At 36.2% G+C, this 19,986-nt stretch overlaps 1 protein-coding gene across 9 annotated transcripts in view; it reads right to left on the reverse strand.

The window, feature by feature from the left end:
• The window catches only part of BBS9 (Bardet-Biedl syndrome 9), a 458,930-nt gene that overhangs the window by 196,850 nt on the left and 242,094 nt on the right, over window positions 1–19,986 (reverse strand). For all 9 annotated transcript variants that reach the window (XM_058724629.1, XM_058724625.1, XM_058724627.1 and 6 more), the window contains 2 exons: window positions 15,390–15,562; window positions 11,276–11,428 (listed from right to left, as the gene is read on the reverse strand). In XM_058724629.1, coding sequence (XP_058580612.1) covers window positions 11,276–11,428; window positions 15,390–15,562 — 326 coding nt within the window. The remainder of the gene's footprint in view (window positions 1–11,275; window positions 11,429–15,389; window positions 15,563–19,986) is intronic.

Genomic DNA, 19,986 nt, shown 5'->3' on the forward strand with positions numbered 1-19,986 from the left:
CTGAAACTAGGACCCAAGTCTCTGCACACAAAATTTGATGCTTTTTTTTTTCAACAATGCCTGAAGGCATGGTTTATGTGAACAAATGTTCCTGATAGTCCCCTAACCATCTAAGAGTACTTCCCACTACTGATATTCACATCTAGTGAGTGAAAACAATTGCATTAATAATAGTCTTATCAGGAACTAGAATTTAAAAGGATTAAATGAAAGAGAAAACATAACAAGAGACATTATAAGAAACAACATAAAATAATGAGTTGACAATTAACTAGCTAGAATTGTAATGTCTCCTAAGGTAGCCACTGACTACATATGGCTATTCAGAGCTTGAAATGTGCTCCAAATAAATCGTGCACTGAAGATTTACTATGAAAAAAATACAAAATATCTCAATAATTTGGTTTGACTACATGTTGAAATAATATTTTAGATATATAGGGTTAAATAAAACACATTATCAAGATTAATTTCACTTGAAGGGGCACCTGAGGGGCTCAGTCGGTTAAGTGTCGACTTTAGCTCAGGTCATGAGTTCGTGAGTTTGAGCCCGGCTTCGGGCTCTGTGCTGACAGCTCAGAGATTGGAGCCTGCTTTGGATTCTGTGTCTCCCCTTCTCTCTGATCTTCTCTCTCTCTCTCTCTCTCTCTCTCTCTCTCTCTCTCTATCTCTCTCTCTCTCTCTCTCTCTCTCAAAAATAAATACTTTTTTTAAATTTTTTAAAAAAGATTAATTTCACTTGTTTCATCGGACTTTTTTAAATGTGGCTACAAGAAAACTTAAAATTACATACATGGCTTGTATTGGTGACTTGAATTACATTTTTGTCGGAGTAGATCTTACAGCCACACACATATACTGAATACATCAGTGATAAACTTATAACAAACACACTTCGAAGATTACATTCTAGATTGCACTCTGACCTAGATTAAGAAAAATTTACATAGTTTTAGATGAGCTTTGTACACTTCGCTACTTTCACTGAGGGGCTAGTGAGGGCAGAGTCAGAATAAGACACTCCTCATCCTTACTCATGTATTCATTCAAGCATACCATTCAGTTATCTAATTGCTCCCTTTTGACTGAATAGAAATAAACTAACTCATGTATGGAACAATAATCCGAAGTTCTAAGCATTCAGAGAATAGGGAAATAAGTGTATAGGGTATATAGGGGAGAGAGAAAATATTTCCTTCAGAAAAATACCGTTGAAGACCAGGAGTTTGTGATCACATCTAATTTTTTAAAAAGCTATTATTTTTTAAAATTGTGGTAAAATACAAGGAATGTACATAAAATGTATCATCCTTTTTTAGGTATATAGTTCAATAGTATTAAGAACATTCACATATTGTGAAAAATTATTTTCATGCTTATCAAATTGTCATAATATTAAGGAAAATTGCTTAAGAATTTAAAATCATCTAAAACAAATGCACATCATTTTCAATATTTTGAATTCCTTCTAAATCTTTGCACACTCACCTACTATAGATACATCTATTTCATTATTTGAAGGTTACTACATATTAATCTGCTTTTTTCAATTATTTGAAATGTTTCTATTATTCTAGTTTTTTAAATAATGAAATGAAATAATGATATGAAATGAGATCATATCAAATGGTAGCACTAAAATAAACCCAATAATTTTCTAGCCATGAAAAGCTGGTTTATAGTGATTAATGGTACAAATGACCAACGTGTAGGATATATTTTTTTCCTTCGTGAACTATTTTCTTAGGTAAATAGCCAACAGTAGCATTATGGGGTAAAAACATACAAAGTCCATTTTTTAACTTACCACTTCCATTTACCCCCAAACATATGGCTATAAATTTCTGTGTCCCTTTCTCACTTGTTTACTCTATCTCCTTCATAAGAGAACGAACTTCTTCTCAGCTCTTAAGTAGTTAGAAAAAAAAAACAAATGCTGCAACATCACCATATCCCTGATACCTCCTTCTCAATCTATCAGTGTATTGTTTTTACTTGCCAGTGGCAAGGAGGAAACTAAGCCTGAACGTTTTATCACATACTCCTTTGTGTTATCAGCCAAAATCACACTCATCTAAAAAGTCATGGACCAAAAAACTCTTAGACTTCTGCGTGACTTAAAATGATTTTTAACATCAATACCATACAAATAAACAAAGTGGAAGGAAGTCTTAAGTACAGAAAAAGTAACAAATAGCAAACTCCAAACCACAGGATCTCTGTTTAAAATTATGCCTAATACAACCTCTGTTTTGCAGAAGAGAAAAATCAGCCAAGTGCCTTTCTAGAACACTAATGACTATCAGTCATTACATCACACATATGTCATCTGACACAAACTTTTAGATTAGTAAACATTTTTCCTCTGCTACAACAGAGGGTTAGTGTTCAAGTGGGAGGGGGAGAAAACCAGTACACATAAAAGCAACAAAACACAAGCCAAACTGTAGGGCAAGTCTAAATCTCCTCGATTTCAATTCAACCAATCAGTCCTGCTTTGACTAACAAATGTACATGAAATTTTTATAACATGAAAGAGAACTTATTTTCCAAAGGTTTTCTGCAAAAGGCAATAATCATTAGAATTTGATAGCAAAGAAATCTAATTTCAGTATAAGTTAATAAATTAACAAAGCTACCTCTTCGTCTGATACTGAAGTTTCAAATGCAATACATACTTTGGGGAACTCTCCAGAAGACTTTGCTCCCTTTCTGATAGGTGTATACCCAATGGATATTGGATGATCGTGAATATACACTGATATATAATATGAATATGTGCAAATAATTTGCATGAATCTCCTTTTTCTTCGATCTCACTGTGGTTTTGCAAAAAAAAATCTAGGATGTCTACATCCCACATGGAAATGATTAAACATGTCAAATGACATACTAGAGCATGGACTTTGGCATAGATGGCTTAATATCTGTGTAACACTGAGCAAGTTGCTTAATCCTGCTTGGAGTCTCAAGCTCTTTATCCATAACTTGGGATCCCTTCTTGGAAACAATAATGCCACCTTCATAATATGACTGTGATTATTAAATGAAGTAATAAATGAAATTTACCTCAGTCTCAACAGATTCTCAGTAAACATGAATTCCCCTTCCCTCCCTTACTTCTTTTCTTAGGTCCTCCAAAATATATTCAGATTGACAGGCAGTATTCTGATTGTACAAATGAGGAAATCTATTTCTAACAGCTCACAAAAAGAGATTCATGGCATGGTTACTTTCTTTCAACATTGTACCGTTAGAGCCAGAAGAAAAAGAGACATCTTTTTCAAAAAGCAAGACTTTTTTTTTTCCAAATTGTAGAATAAATTATTGAAATTTTAGTGGGCAACTGGAAAGTCCTCACTCACTGGAGGATGTAAGGATCACAAGATGCTCTTCTCAGAGTGACAGCCCCAGTCTCCTCTCCTTGCTTCAGCCATAGGCTGACCTCAAGAAAGAGTGCCAGGTAGATGCCCTCAATGGAGTGCAATATGATGGAAGGTAGATACTATGTAGGAAAGGTAAGAGTAAAATGTTAATGTGGAGATGTAGGTTGTGGGGTTCCTATCCAATCAAAAATACAAGATAAGGAAATGACTTCCAGTTGAAAAGAGGAGAAAAGGGGTTTGGCCAACCCCTTTGTGTACCAAAACTCATTGATGGCACATCTTGGAGCCAGTAACTGCTAGAAGTCTAAAAAGAGGTTGGTACTCACAACATGCCCAGAGACAACTAATTGCCAAATGATACTCAGAAAAGCCTTATCATTCATCATCAGTTAACCAAGATGCCTTTCCCAGAAAGAAACCCTTGAGCTGTATTCCTTTTTCTTCAACTTCAGGGAAACTTACAGTTGGCTTTGGAGTAGTGGTCATAAAGCTGTTTTCTCTTTGAACTCTGTTCTATATTTGAACTCCCAGTTGTCTTACTCTACTCATCAGAAATTAGTATTCTAATAGGGCCAGGACCATATACATTACTTGAGGGGCCCAAAGCAAAAGGAAAATAGAGGGTCTCTTTTTCAAAAAGCATTAAGAATTAATTTCAAGATGGTGACCACAGAGCTTTAAACCAAACAAGGGTCGTGTGTGACTATGCAGGCTGCATGCCCACAAAACCCACCCTGGACAGGTGGATTCCACCCCCAAACAACGGACCATAACTAAGCATACAGGCAAGTATTCAGGCAGTCTCCCAAACCTATAAACAACACAGATGCTCTGTTTGCTTTTAACAACTCTTGACAACCTAATTAATTATACATTATCTTTAGAGTTCATAGACCAACATTGATTATGAATACATAATACCATAATGACAATAAAAATTTAGATTTGGAAGTCAAAAGTATAGAAAACCTAAGTCCAAGGGTTATGGAAAGAAAAATAACTGTCTTCAAAAACATTTTGCTAATTTAGTATATGTTAGAAAGAAAAAAAGTAGGATAGATTATAAAAATTCCCACAATTCTCTACTCATCCAGTAAGGAGGGAGAGTCTACTTCCTTACCTCTTTGATCTGGGTTGGACAAAACCTATAGGGAATTAGAGGCATGGCACAGGCACAGACTTGAAGAGTGCTTGTACACTGGGACCTGTAGCCACAATGTGAATAAACCCAGGACAGCCTGCTAGGCCAGAAGAGACATGTGGCACAATGATCCCATCAAACTGTGAGCGAACTGCCAAATGTGTGAGTAAGTACATCCCGGACCATCCAGTCTCCAGCTGAGCCACCATCTGATGGACACATGACTGAGCCCAGTCAAGAACAATCAAGCATAGGGCAGATCAACAGAACTGCCCAAATGAACAACAATGAATTACTGTTGTTTTAAGTCACTAAGGTTTAGGGTGGTTTGCTATACAGCAAAATCAATAAATGATACAGGTAGTACTTTAGCTCAGCAGGGGAAGAATGGATTATGTAATAAACGGGCTGAGACAACTCGCTCACCATTTTTGGCAGGGAGATTAGATTCCCACTAAATTGTATAATAAATTCCAGATGGATTTTACAAGTATATATAAAGATTGATAGCATAAAAATGCTACAATAAATTATATGTTGATATTCATGTAGTCTTGGCATGGGAAAGGCTTTGCTAGGCATAGAAACCTAAAGGAAAAAGATGAATAAATTTTACTATGTAAATACTTCTTAAATTTTATATGTCAAAAAAACATTATAAATGAAAATAAAAGACAAATGACAAATTGGTAAAACTTTTTTTATATGTGGAGAGATTACAACCCATATACATGTATTTTTTATGCATGACAAAAGTATGATAAAAGATTGCCACTTCTAATATACACAAAATAACATGGAAAAAGCTGAACTACCTGATAGACTATTGAACAGAAAACTTACATATGTAAATCACTAGAAAACAAATACAAGTGGCCAATTAACGTTTTAAAAATATTCAACCTCACTAGTTAGCAAAGAAAGATAAACAATAATCAAATTCTCTTTTCAGTTAAAAATGATAAAAATCAAACAATAATACCTAGAAAACAGACATTTTCATATACTGCTTGTGGAACTATAATTTGATACAACATTTCTACAAAGCAATACATAAGTGTAAGTACACGTGCAGGTGTGTGTGTGTGTGTGTGTGTGTGTGTGTGTGTGTGTGTGTGTGAAATATTTTTTTATTTTACTTCTAGGAATACATCAGGTGAAACCATGCATTCAGGAAAGACAGCTACTTGGCTTCATGATCCTGATGCCCCTTCCCTTTTCGTATCCTCTCTGGAACCAAACAACACCTAAAGGAGTGTGAGGATGCCCCTGAGGACACAGGATCTTCCTGATTCCTACCTCAGGTCTAGATTTATGAAGTTGCCAGATAGCAGAGTTTCAGAAAGACGAGGTATTATTATAACCTCTTTTGTCTGAAAAATGAATAGTGCCATTTTTGAGATGGCATAACTTATTAGAAAAATAAAAATGAAGAACAGTTCCCTAGAGTTGTAGTTAACATTTGTTAACAGCTTATTCTGTACCATGCACTACTCTAAGCAATTTATATGTTTACACATGTCAGTCCTCATAACAACCCCATGAAAGAGCCAGAATTCTACAGGTGGGAAAACTGAGGCTTAGGAATGGTTTTGTTTCCTCTTTGTCTGTTCAAGTAATTGACCTAGAGTCACAGAGACAAAACTGAAACGTAAAACAAGCTAATTCTAGACATAGAGTTCTTAATCATTTCACAAGGATACATCAGATATGCCACTTGAAACCCTAGAGTATTTATCAGCATGTATTTAAAGGAAACAATTCTGGATGTCTTCCTGCACCCTTAGAAGCAGTGGCTTTCTCTTATAGACTCTTGTGGACCATAATAAGTCGCCTAAACCTCAGGTTAAAGATCAGAGGCCTACTTCACAGGCTCACTGTGCAAGCTAGTGGTACCTGGACTTTCTGCTAAACACCAAAGGTACAGATCTTATACTGTGTGCCCTGGCCTTACCTACTTTTGTAACTGATAAACTGACTGTTTACATAAATGGATATACTATACAAACTAACTCATATTACAGCCAACTCAATACTCAATCATTGAAGGACCTCGGTCTTTACTTTCAGTTTGTCCTAAGAATTTTATTAGAAACTACAGCAGTTCCTAGACCACCTAGTACCCATAAGACCCCCAAACTTCCTCTAGTTCTATGTTTCTATATCCTATCCTAGCTGCTCAAAGGATGTGAAAAAAAAATGCCTTCCAAGAGGAAGAACTCGACAATTATATAAATAGGACATGAAGAGAATCAAACTTCTCATGTTTCTGGACCTACATTAATACTTAAAGGCCCAATTAATTCTTATGCCACTTAGAATATGATAGGATTCAATCTCAACAATGTCGTACCTGCACAGAGATAGTTCAATTATAATTCTTTCAAATTTACTTTGGCACACACATACTCACGAAGAAGAAGAAGAAGAAGAAGAAGAAGAAGAAGAAGAAGAAGAAGAAGAAGAAGGAGGGAAGGAAGAAGAGGAAGAAGAAGAAGAAGAAGGAGGAGGAGGAGGAGGAGGAGGAAGAGGAGGAGAAGAAGAAGAAGAGGGGGAGGAGGAGGAGGAGGAGGAGGAAGAAGAGGAGAAAATATTTTCTCAGTCAGGAATTTACAGCTATAAAACCTTCTAAGTTGGTACAGTTTACCTGAATCTTCCAACTAAATTATTTAGGAAGACAGAAGAGAGTTTCCTTTAGTGGCTTTTGGGGATTTTAGAATAAACCATCCCAATGATTCATGAGCCTGAACTCAAAGAATTATCTACTAGTCTGTTCTTTGTAGTGCTTCCCTTATCAAAAACACAGTTTCAGCAATTATCTTAGTGTCAATAAAGAATTCCTTCACAGAGCAAATATTTATCAAGCATCTATAAAGTGGCAAGAAATGTATCATCCTAAAAATATAGTGGTATGAATAATGCAAAAAAAAAAAATAGTTCCTGCCTTCAGAGAGTTTACACACTAGTTTTAGGAGGACACTGGCTTCTGCTTCTATTTTCACATGAGCCAGTGATCACCATTCATTAAATGCTGACAATACAGCATCTTCCAAATACATGATGACAAATGGAATAAAATGTAAATCTTTAACTGGACGGCTCAGAGTGCTTCTCTTACTGACCCTGATCAAACTAAAGTGGCACTAAGATCCACAAAAGGACTAACAAAAAAATTAAATGCTCCCTGCACATGAGAAAACTAGGATTCTATATAGGCAACAGATCTAATTTTAAACTGCCGTATTAGGAAAATTTCTTTTTAATTTATTTTTATTTATTTATTTTCAGAGAGAGAGAGAGACTGCAAGCAGGGGAGGGGCAGAGGATCCAAAGCGAGCTCTGTGCTTACAGGATGACAGCAGCAAGCCTGATGTAGGGCTTGAACTCACCAACTGAGTGATCATGACCTGAGCTGAAGTTGGATGTTCAACTGACTGAACCACCCAGGCACTCCAGGAAAACTCTCTAAAAATCTACTGACAGTCATGCTATGGAAAGTAAGATCACATTCTAACATGGCTCATTATTTCATGGGTTTGGCTAATCTGCCAATTAAATCATGCCCCCTATCCAGGCAAAGTATAAAGATAAGAAAAATCCACACTAGGCACGGAAGGTATGTGATAGTGAATTATGTTATATCCCTGTTTGGTCACAGTAGACTTGTCTAAAACGGACTTTTTCTCACTGTTAGGCTCAACATTAAAACTACTATTAAGATCTCTTCATTAATAAACTGTAGTTTGTCCCTACTACAGAATATCTACATACTACATAACACATAGAGAAGTAGATCTATACATCAATATGGAAAGAGTTCTAATACATACTGGTAAAAGAAAAAGAGAAAAGAGAAGTATACATACAGCATGATGTTATTTATGGATTATTTTAGCCTGACAAAACAGTACTTCATTTCTGAATGTAAAAAAAAAAAGAAAGGTCTAGAAAGACACAAAAACATAAAAGTGATTACATTTTTGAGAAGATGATAAAGGGCCATGATAAAGAATTTAGCACTATGTATTATCTTATCCTTCTCTTCAGGAAATTATACTCATGTATTAACTACATGATTAAAAGTTAACTGAAGGGAGTTAAAATAGAGAACAATCAACTTCTCACTATAATTTAATGTGAATATATAATAAAATTGAGTAGTAAGTTACATTAAAACTAAGTCAAATTCCTTATAGTATTCATCTTTCAAAAGCTTGTTCATTCTCTTTTTTAATCTAAAAATAATTAAATGAATTAATCTAATCTAAAATGAATTAAAACTATAGATTCAAGCAAAAACCCATGGTTTTGATCATTTTGTCTACAATATTACAAATCATGGAAAAAAAACCCAACCTTAAGACTAAGCAAAAACAAATAACAACAACAACAAACAAAACAAAATGAAAAAAGCCCAGCACTTTAAACATACAAAAGACAAAGGAAGTCTCGCTATATAGAAAACAGGGAAAGTATTAAATCAAGCAACCTCATCAAATTCCTTTAAACACCCCTCTACCATTGTGTCCACAAAATCAGTATCATTAAAGACAAGAGGCAGTTTATCTTTAGCCCCAAGCACAGCAGGTATGGCCTAAGAATGAGACAGATTAAGTCACCAAAGAGACATGAAGGAAGAGGAGGAAAAAAAGAAAGAAAATGAAAAACAAACCAAAATGAAAAGCATACTTAAGGAAGAAAAGAAGTGTGGAACAGAAAGAGCAGCATTAGTGCCTACTCACTCAGGAGTCACAGAATGGCTCCAGCACAAAGGAAACTGGCCGGCAAGATTTATAGAACAATTTACCAAGCATTTCCACGTGTATTACCAAAAAGACTCTTTGTAACAACATGGTATTTACTCCATTTTATGGAAAGAAAGTGAAGATCTGAAAGGGTCAGGAAACTGCCAAAAGCCACAGAACTGGAATCTTTGCACTCAAAGCCCAGTGTTCTAATACCCTACTGCTACTACTGACTCTCCCCTCAAATTGCTTCTAATTTTCACATAACCATGAACATTTCAAAAAAAAAACTATTTTATCAATAGTAGTAAGCTATTCTTTCCTCTAACTGAAAAAAATATCTGATTTGTCCTTTCAAGGTCAACAGAATATGGTAAGGGATACAGGAGTGCTGATGCATAGGGGCACATGTACCCCAATGTTTATAGCAGCACTTTCAACAACAGCCAAATTATGGAAAGAGCCCAAATGTCCTTCAACTGATGAATGGATAAAGAAATTGTGGTTTATATACACAATGGAATACTACGTGGCAATGAGAAAGAATGAAATCTGGCCTTTTGTACCAACATAGATGGAACTGGAGAGTGTTATGCTAAGTGAAATAAGTCATACAGAGAAAGACAGATACCATATGTGTTCACTCTTATGTGGATCCTGAGAAACTTGACAGAAGTCTATGGGGGAGTGGAAGGAAAAAAAAAAAGGTTAGAGAGGGAGGGAGCCAAAACATAAGAGACTCCTAAAAACTGAGAACAAACTGAGGGTTGATGGAGGGTGGGGGTGGGTGGGTGATGGGTACTGAGGAGGGCACCTGTTGGGATGAGCACTAGGTGTTGTATGGAAACCAATTTGACAATAAATTATATTTAATAAAATTTTAAAAAACAGAATATAGTAGAAGGCAATGAGGAGATGGTAGTAAAGGGCAACATGAGAGAATTTTGTGGTGATGGAGCTGTTCAATATCTTGAATTTGGTGGTGGATACATGAACTTGTGATAAAACTGTATAGAACTTAAAACACACCTCCCCCCACAAACTAGTACAAGTAAAATTATGGAATTCTGAATAAAATCCATGGATTTTAGAAATGCCAATATCCTGATTGTGATATTATACTGTAGGTTTGTAAAATATTACCACTTCAGGAAAGTGGGTAAAGGATACATGAGACCTATCTGTATTTTTTGTTAAACGGCAATTAAATATATAGCTATCTCAATAAAAAATTCAATTAAAATATCAACAGAATATTCATACTACCAACACTGATTTTGAAACACATTAGTGATATTGTATAGAAACATAAGAAGGTATTTTAGTCATTCAAAGCTGAATTTGTTATAGTGGAACTGACAGAGGTCTTACCCGTAAAATTAAAATTTTTTAAATTATGACTTTAACCCAGAGATGATAATTTTGAACAGCTATTGGTGACATAATACTATAAGAATGAGAGTCAGATCACCCTAGCCATGCAAAAGGTAAATCAGATGGAAAAAAAGAATCAGAAAGAAGAAGCAAAAGATCTTTCTGAACTAGAACAAAGAGCTGTTTAAGAATGCCATTTCAAAATATCAACTGACATAATACTGGAAGTGTAAGCCAGTAGGACAATTAATGAACTATGGTGATAATCATGAAATGCACCAAGAATTGTCTAACAATAACACTGAGCATAACAGCTGCTATCTACCAAGCACATACTATGCACCTGGCATTGTGCTGGCTGCTTCACATAAGCGATCAAAAATCTTTATAAGTCTGGAAAGTAAAATGTGGAAAATGATGGATCTTATGTAACTTACTCAAGATTACATAGTTTGAAAGTCCCAAAGGTTGACTTTAAACGTAGGGTTTTCTGATTTTAAAGCTTGTGTGCTGTTGCTCCATAGTACATAGAGAAGAAATACCTTATATTGCTATTCTAGTACATGACTCTAGGGTGAAAGAAAAAATTATATCCAGTAGTGAAAAACTGTAATTGATATCACACTTACCTGCTTGTAAGTTCCATCTAGCAAGGTGTCCAGGTGTTGGAGGGGGGCAGGTGTTTTATCTTTGAACCTTGTTAATAGTCGGCGTTGAATGGCCCGAAATTGTACAGCTCTTTCAGATAACAGTTCTTCTAATTTCTCACCGTTTATCCGCAACTACAATAAAGAATTTCTTAAATTCAGGTTACATGTGTACAAGAAAACATTTTTTTTTTAATTTTTTTCAACGTTTTTTATTTATTTTTGGGACAGAGAGAGACAGAGCATGAACGGGGGAGGGTCAGAGAGAGAGGGAGACACAGAATCGGAAACAGGCTCCAGGCTCTGAGCCATCAGCCCAGAGCCTGACGCGGGGCTCGAACTCACGGACCGCGAGATCGTGACCTGGCTGAAGTCGGACGCTTAACCGACTGCGCCAACCAGGCGCCCCAAGAAAACATTTTTAAAGCAAGAATACAGGCAATAGCAATTAAGGTTTGAAAGACAGTAATAACAGAAATTTAAACATATTACAGAGTTAAGAGAATTAAAACTATAATATTTGGTACATGAATAGATAGATACATAGATCATACACAGACAACAGAGTAGGACAGGTCAAGTGGAAACTCAGTAAAGATAACCCAGTATCACTGGGGAAAATAAAGATTATTTAATAAATGTCTTGTAATAACTGATTGAATACATGAGAAAAAAGAATAAGAATTTCTCTTCTACTCCTTACAGTAAAATCAGTTGGAATAAGTTTAGACACAATAAAAGAACTAGAAAAATTAGAATTTTTCAATAATCTTGGCATGAAAGAGACCCTTCTAAGTCAAAAGCCAAAAGCCAGGGGCACCTGGGTGGCTCAGTCGGGTAAGGTTTAGGTGATGATCTCACGGTTAGTGGGTTTGAGTCCTGCATCAGGCTCTGTGCTGATAGTGTAGAGCCTGCTTGGGATTCTCTCTCCGTCCCTCTCTCTCTGCCCCTCCTCTGCTTTATATCTCTCTCTCAAAATAAATAAATAAACTTAAAAAAATTAAAAACACAAAAAAGCCAAAAGCCAGACACACACATACTCATACCTCTGATATATTTGTAACTAAAAAAAAGTAATTCTATATAGTTAAAAAAAGAAACATAAGTGACAAGACAGAGAGAAAACTGTAAAAATAATAGCAATAACCACACAGACAAAAAGTCAAGCCCATAATAGCTAGAGAGCATCTAAGAATCAATGAGAAAAAGACCAAAATCCAATACAAAACAGTAAGAAAAAGAGTATCAAGCCAATAGGAGGAAAAAAAGGGCAAAATTTATAGAAAAGCTAATACATATAGCTCTCAGACATATACCTTTGATCTACCAAGTCCATTTCTAGGAATTTATCCTAGGGGTATACTTGCAAAACATAATGTACATACAAGTATATTCATCATAGAATTATTTCAGTATTACAGTAAGATATTAATAATAATGAAAATACTCATCAATGGGGGACAGGTTAAATAATAAAGACTACTTTGCAGGACTACTAAGTACTGATATGCAATGTTATACAAAGATACAGTGACTGAAACAAAGCAAAAAAATACAGAATAGTATTATAATTTGTTACCATTCATGAATTTTTAAAAAAGAAATCTGTACATTAACATAGTTGAGACTGCATAGAATAGGTCTAAAAAGATAAACAAGAAACTGAACACCAAAAGTTTCTTCCAAAGAGACTGAGTAGCAGGAGGAGGAGAATCAGAAATAGACTCTTTTTACTATGACTCTTCTTATAACCCCTGAGTTTAATATTATTAAAATAAAATAAAGCTAATCAGGGTCATAGGGTAGAAGAAACACTCCATGAAATCATATTATGTGAACTGCTAATTCCACTTTACAAAACAGTCAAAAACTAGTCCTGAAATAAACAGCATTTTCAAAGTGTTCAGAAATCATGCTTTTACAGTATACATTTCTCATATCCAACTTCCCTTGCAAGTGTATGTATTCTCCAGACACGTGATTTTAAAAATAAAAAGCCTGAAATTTTATTAATGTCTTTTGATTCCAATTTCAGAAGCACTAAGTAACTAACTAAATCACAGAATATTCTCTTGAAGGGAAAAAAACTTTTCATTACCAAAAGTTAAATGATAATTTTTTAAATAACTGAATTTTTTAAAAAGAGGATTAGCTTAATTATCAATAATTCACTCTTTTAATTGTATAATTTCCAGCTATATTTTATTCATTACATTCATGAAACACAAGAAAAAAATTATAAAAGAAATGAAATTTCAATACTGACACATCAGCCAAGTTATCATTCCACTGAATGTATAACCAAACATCAGTGATTGAATTCTTTTCATATGTCACAATTAACAAATATTATTGATCCCAAGGCCAAGCACTGTTCTAGGTGCTAGAAATTATAGCAATGAATAACACAGACAAAAAATTCCTGCCGTCATGGAGCTTACACTAAGGGACACTTGGATTCCAAAAACTATCTTGATTCAAAGATTAAAATCATGTATTTTTTTAAAAAAGCAGAGAGCAGGGCCAGAGAGAAAGAAGTATAACGATGCTCCTTTTAAACTCTATAACAAATGGAAGTGCCTGTAGTTCATCATGTTCCCTAAATCCCTCCCCAGAAAGGAAATGCCCCTGATGTGGAATCTCCAGGGGCTTACTAGACAGCAAAGAAGGGGCGAAACTGTGTCAAACTTATAGCCATTCAGAATCTAATATTTTCTGTTTTAAATACTACAAATATGTAATTAATATGGTCTTTTCGTAGACCCTTCCATAAACCACTAGATCCCAGTTTTGCACAGTAAAGCAAGAATTTTTAAAATACATCTTTAATAAATAAATAAAATAAAATAAATCCTAGAGGACTGCAAAGGATCTCAATCCTTACAATACCTAAATATATTCCCCAAACGGTCAGTTTTGGTGCCGTGATTTGGTCAAAAGCACACTGTCCTATAAAATATTATCAGCATAGGTGAAAGAGAACCCAAGTAAGCTCAATTTATTTGATAATAACAAATGTTATTTGTAATTGGATTCTATGCACTAAAATTTACCCTGCATTTTCACACTATACTAAAAGAAGTCTTTATAGGTTAAAGTCAGTGTTCTTAGAATGTCTGAGGGACTGAACATTAAGTAGAATGAATGTTCATGTGACTGACAAGTTACATGACATATTCTTTCTCTCTATCACACACACAGTCACACATCATAGTTTATAAACTGAAGTGCAAAAACCTATTGATTACTTAAAAAGTAGTTACTCTAGAGAACCAATGCTTCCATAAATAATGCTCAAAATACTTTTGAAATCCCCTCTTTGTAATCACCTACAGAGCCTATTTATGGGCACATAAGTATTTGAACCTGGTGAATTTTTTTTTTAACACATGAGATTTTTTAAACAATTTCATTATCTAATTCATTCACAAGACATGACTCTTGGCTATTTCCAAATATCAAATCAGTCTTCAAAGGATGAAGATTTTATACCATCATTATACTCAAAACAATCTAATGCAGGCTCTGAAGGTACTTCCAAAGAAGAAATGCAAAAATATTCTGGCTACAAAGTCACTGTCAAATCTCATTTGTTTAAACATTTAATCATTCAGCATTTGCTAAGTGCCCACTGTGCCAGATACTGAAGAATAGTTTATGTGGTTAACCCTGATTCAGATGCAGAAATTCTGGTGTGCTTGTTAAAAGGAAAAGGAAAAATCACTTTACTTTATAATCACACCTCATTTATGGCCTGCTAGAATTAGTTAGCCAAATGGCTGCCGATAAGCTCAAATAGTTTTAACACTGGGTTATTGGGGTCAAAGGTTAAGTCTCCATGTGGGAAAATTAAATCTGCTTGTTCTGAAGCCAGACCACATGCTTAGCTCTGGGCAGGCACTCTGTTAAGGTCTGCAAGTGATCACAAAATGGGCAAGAGGGCAGGAACAGATACACAAAGTCTATCATCCACATAAAAAAAACTACTTGAAGCACTCAATCTACTAGCATATATACTAGAATTCTTTCCTCTAGCATCTCTTTCTCTTCCATATATTGAAAAATTATAGACAATATGAGTTATGATCATACATACCTCAAAATGATGATCAATCAACTCAAAATATTCTTGAAGGGGCATACTTCCAGAAAAAGAACATGCAAAATCTTTGATTCCCTGTTTTTCAAAATATTCTTGAAGGCGGATAATAAGTTCATTTGTTATGAGCCAAAGATCTTCAAACTGTTCACTCTGAATGCGGTATCGTTCTAAGAGAGAAAAAATGCTTATTAACACATAATTACTAGCTGAAACTACATGATTATCACTAACTCCGACATGAATACCCAAATAAAAAGGAAAAGATTGGCGGGGGGGCGGGGGGGGCCTATAGATAGGATTTCTACTGCTTTATTGCAGTTTTCTACATCAACCACATAACATTTAAGTCCAAAGGTATGTGGTCACAGTGACAAGGTGTACAGTATGGTCCTTTTCCCTATGTTTCTTATAGGTTTCAATAGCAACACCCAAATTAGGGTCCTTCTTTAAAAAAAAAAAAAAGGAAGAAAATAAGAAAGCTTTGCTTACAAGGTAAGAAAAAAAAGCCACTGCAAAAGTATTATCTGGTATTTATTAATTTGTTTCAGAATACTGTTGTGAAATAAAACTTATTCTGCAGAAAGTCCCACATCCTGGACATTGTACCCAGCTAAATCACCGTAATCATGATCAAAGTTTTCTACTTTTCTAATATTTCTTTTATTTATATTTGTAATCAGTCCCTTCCCTAAATGTAAATCTTGTTTTCCTCCATTCACTGAAACCTCAGCTCAAAAACAGTCAAATTCTTGTCCATCCCCTACCCTAATTTGACAATGATGACAGTGATAACAGCAGTGGCAGTAACTACATCTATGATCAGAGCAACTGTTATTTGTTGAGCACCAACTATGAACCAAGCACTGTGATTACAACAACCCCGTTTTTAAAAAACGGAAAACTAGGCACAGAGAACTTCAGAGACTTATCAAAGGTCACAAAGCAAATTAAACATCAGAGCTAGAATTCATGATATATACTGCATATTCTTTTTCCCCACCTGTCTAAATCCTACCAATTCTTCAGGACCTGGCTTCAATCCTACCTACCCCAAGAAATCTTTATTTCTCTACCACTCACAGCAGCCTAATACATGTTAGGCACTGTATTGAGCACTCTGCATTCAAAACTCAACACCCTTATGGGGGAAATCTTGTTATCCCCATTTTACAGAAGAGTTTAAATAATCTGCAAGGTCATCTAGCCACATAGTAACAGGCAAGAATTAAAACTCTAGCTATTAATCCAAAGATTAGCTATTAATCTTAACCACCTCACAATATTGTACCTCTTTAAATTCATATATACACTTAGTCTACAGTTCACCATGCACTTAACCACATACAACCATGCATTTTTTAATTAACATTTATTTTATTTTTTTAATTTTTTTTTATTTATTTATTTTTGAGACACAGAGAGACAGAGCATGAATGGGGGAGGGTCTGAGAGAGAGAGAGACACAGAACCTGAAGCAGGCTCCAGGCTCTGAGCTGTCAGCACAGAGCCCGACGCGGGGGCCGAACTCATAGACCGTGAGATCATGACATGAGCCGAAGTCAGATGCTTAACCGACTGAGCCACCCAGGCGCCCCTAATTAACATTTATTTTAGAACAGTTTTAGATTTACAGAAAAATTATGAAGATAATAGAGTTCCCACACACCCTTCACCCAGTTTCCTCAATTATTAATATCTTACATTATGATACATACTTATGTATGATTATGATTAATGATGAATACAATACACTGTAATTATTAACTAAAATTAATGGATTACAAAAAGTTACATGGATTACACCAATTGGTTTTCAAGGTTGAATCAACATTGCATACCTGGAATAACTCCAATTTGATCATGGCATATACTTTTTCTTATTCCTATTTAACTCTCCAGATGATTATATTCCATTTCTCCAAGAGATTATACACTTTTTGAGATCTAGAACCAATTCCCCTATTCTATTTAATTCATCAGTTATTGAGCATCTGTTATGTACAATCACATAGAAAGAAATGTTGGGAGTACAAAGAGGAATTCAGTCTCCTTGTTTAAGGAAACTAAGATCTTGCTAAGTTAGCATGACATGTAGACATATGAAATATTTGTTATATTCCCCATGGTCCTTGACAAATTCTATGAATATATGACACCTTTAACTTGGTTATTAGGACTTCAATTTGTCATCCTCCACCAGAATCCAAAAATATATCTCCTCTCATTCTCCTAGTCATCTCTCTTTCAATATATTCAACATGAGGAATAAAATACACTGGGTATGCCTGCCATAGTGCATGGCAAACACCCCGACGTTCTCTGCTACCATATCATTTCCTCTGGGGCGTCCTTCTGTCCTACTTTCACCCTAGTCTTATTCTGAAGTCTGATTTCTGCCTATGGTGCAAATCGGTTGGTTTCATTTCTCCCCATCAAAGATAATAGGGCCATGGTCAGATAAAACAGCTTTTACCTTTCTTTGCAAGTGTCACTGAATGCTCAATGCTCTAAGAATGGAGAGAGCACAACTGAGATGGCGTGGGAGTAAAGCGGTAAAAGGAAGAATGATGATAACAGCATACAATATTACAATTCTCTAAATCTATGGTCCTATCCAAGGTAAGCTTGGGACCCAACATATTGAACCCAGACTGGTATTTATTCACTCTTTCATTCATTTATATAACTCAATGCAAGATGCTGGGGATAAAACCATGGATAAAGCAAGAGCCTCTGTCCTTAAGGAGTTCACTGCAGACCTGGAAAGACAGGCGTTATTGGGGAAGAGTAAACACTGCTTTTACCATTACCAATTCAGGGATACCCCATGCAGGCTGATGTTGCCACAAAAGTGCCAGGACTTCCCCGCAAGTGATATGTTACTATTTCCAAGCATGTGAGAGCCTATCACATAGCAGAGGAATTAGACAATAGCAAGGGAGCGGCAAAGGGCAGAGAGCACAACAAGTATTGTGTAATAATTACAGATATTCATAGAATTAGCTGCCTCAGGAAACAGGGAACTACCTCACTCCAATGGAAGTGTTTAAGGATCCAAGCTCCCTGGTGTTTGGTATAGAACACAATGGGGAAGAAACACAGGTCATCTTCTCATGTACAGATCTGTCAATCTCTTCATTTGTCTTGGGACAGATATTTGGTACCAGCTCAGTGCTGCCTCCAGGTCCTGGCCATTTATCCCTCCTAGGCAGACGTTTCGCATCTGGCTCCAGCCAACGCCCCAGGCTTCCCAGAGGAAGAAGCTGAACTGGGCCAGCTGCATCTCCTTTTACAGCTTTATGATCTCCTATAACATTCGCTTCAGATTCTTCTGCAACAGATCTTGCTAGACGTGGTAGATGAAGGTGACAAAGTTGCACACTACAGTGATCCAGGCTAAGAAGATGGTGAGATGTAGGTGGGGCTCTCAAAGTGACAGAGCAAGATATGGTACCAGCAGGTGTGTGCACATAAGTCGGCACTGCCAAACTTTACTGTGTTCACTCTTACTGCAGCAGCATCCGCAGAGCCACAGGCTAGATGGTGAGCATTCGCTGTCCTCCAGCTTACAACAGCATCAAGAACTTTTGCATTATAAAGTCCAGGCAAGGGCCCACATCCTCTGGGTACACCCTTCCAAGGAAGGAACAGGGCTTGTCCAGGCATAGAATTCTGCAGAAAGGGTCATACCCATCTCCTTGTCCTCTTCGTCCAAGGAAAGGGCATGTCTCACAGTGGGGCACACAGCCTGGCAGAGGGAGCTGCCGGTATTCCTGGCCCTTGTGGGGCCCAGGCTTAGTAGGGTTCAGCAGCTGCAGGTGGAGCTCATGCTTGGGATAGGCTGGGTGTGGACGTGATGACTGATATCTTCAAGGATGTCACCTCCACCTGCAGCATGTCGATCCTGCCCCCTACTTGCTTCAGCAGTTTTTTCTGATGCCACCTACTTCGCGTGAGCTTCTCACACCATCTTGTGGGCTTCCTCAGAGAGGATGGCCATCAGCCACACCTCCAGCTCCAGCTCCTGTTCCTGTGGTTCCCACACCTCCTACCACTGCTCATGGTCCTCATCTTTCAGCTTCCGTTCCTTCTGGGTTATGTGAGCTCCTCCTTCAGGAGCTCAGAGCCCTGCCCTTCTTGTAAACCTCCATGGGGATCCTGTAAGAATATCTGCCAATAGTATTAGACAAAAGCTCCCTCCAGGATTCATAATATTGAACAAGATCTTTACCACTCCCAGATTCTGAGATTCTGAAAGTGAAAAGACACAGTGCCTTAATAGGCTCACTTCAGTAAAATTCATAAAATGGTGCCTGCCACAAAGTAAGGACTCAATAAATGTTACCTACTATCATCACTATCACCATTATTTCCCCCAAGAATATGTAAACTAGAGATTCTATCATAAGCCCGATTAGACTCACACAGAACCTACTAACCCAGTAACTTTCAAATAGCAGATATGAAAAAAAGTGGCTTATATAAAATATATTTTCCTAAGCATAGAATTTGATGTCACTTTAGATACAGTTATAAATTTTTATATAAACAGTACATTGCTAATATTTCAAAGGAAATGTAATTCATTCTG

The sequence above is a fragment of the Neofelis nebulosa genome, chromosome 4 (assembly GCF_028018385.1).
Source record: "Neofelis nebulosa isolate mNeoNeb1 chromosome 4, mNeoNeb1.pri, whole genome shotgun sequence".
Lineage (NCBI taxonomy): Eukaryota > Metazoa > Chordata > Mammalia > Carnivora > Felidae > Neofelis > Neofelis nebulosa.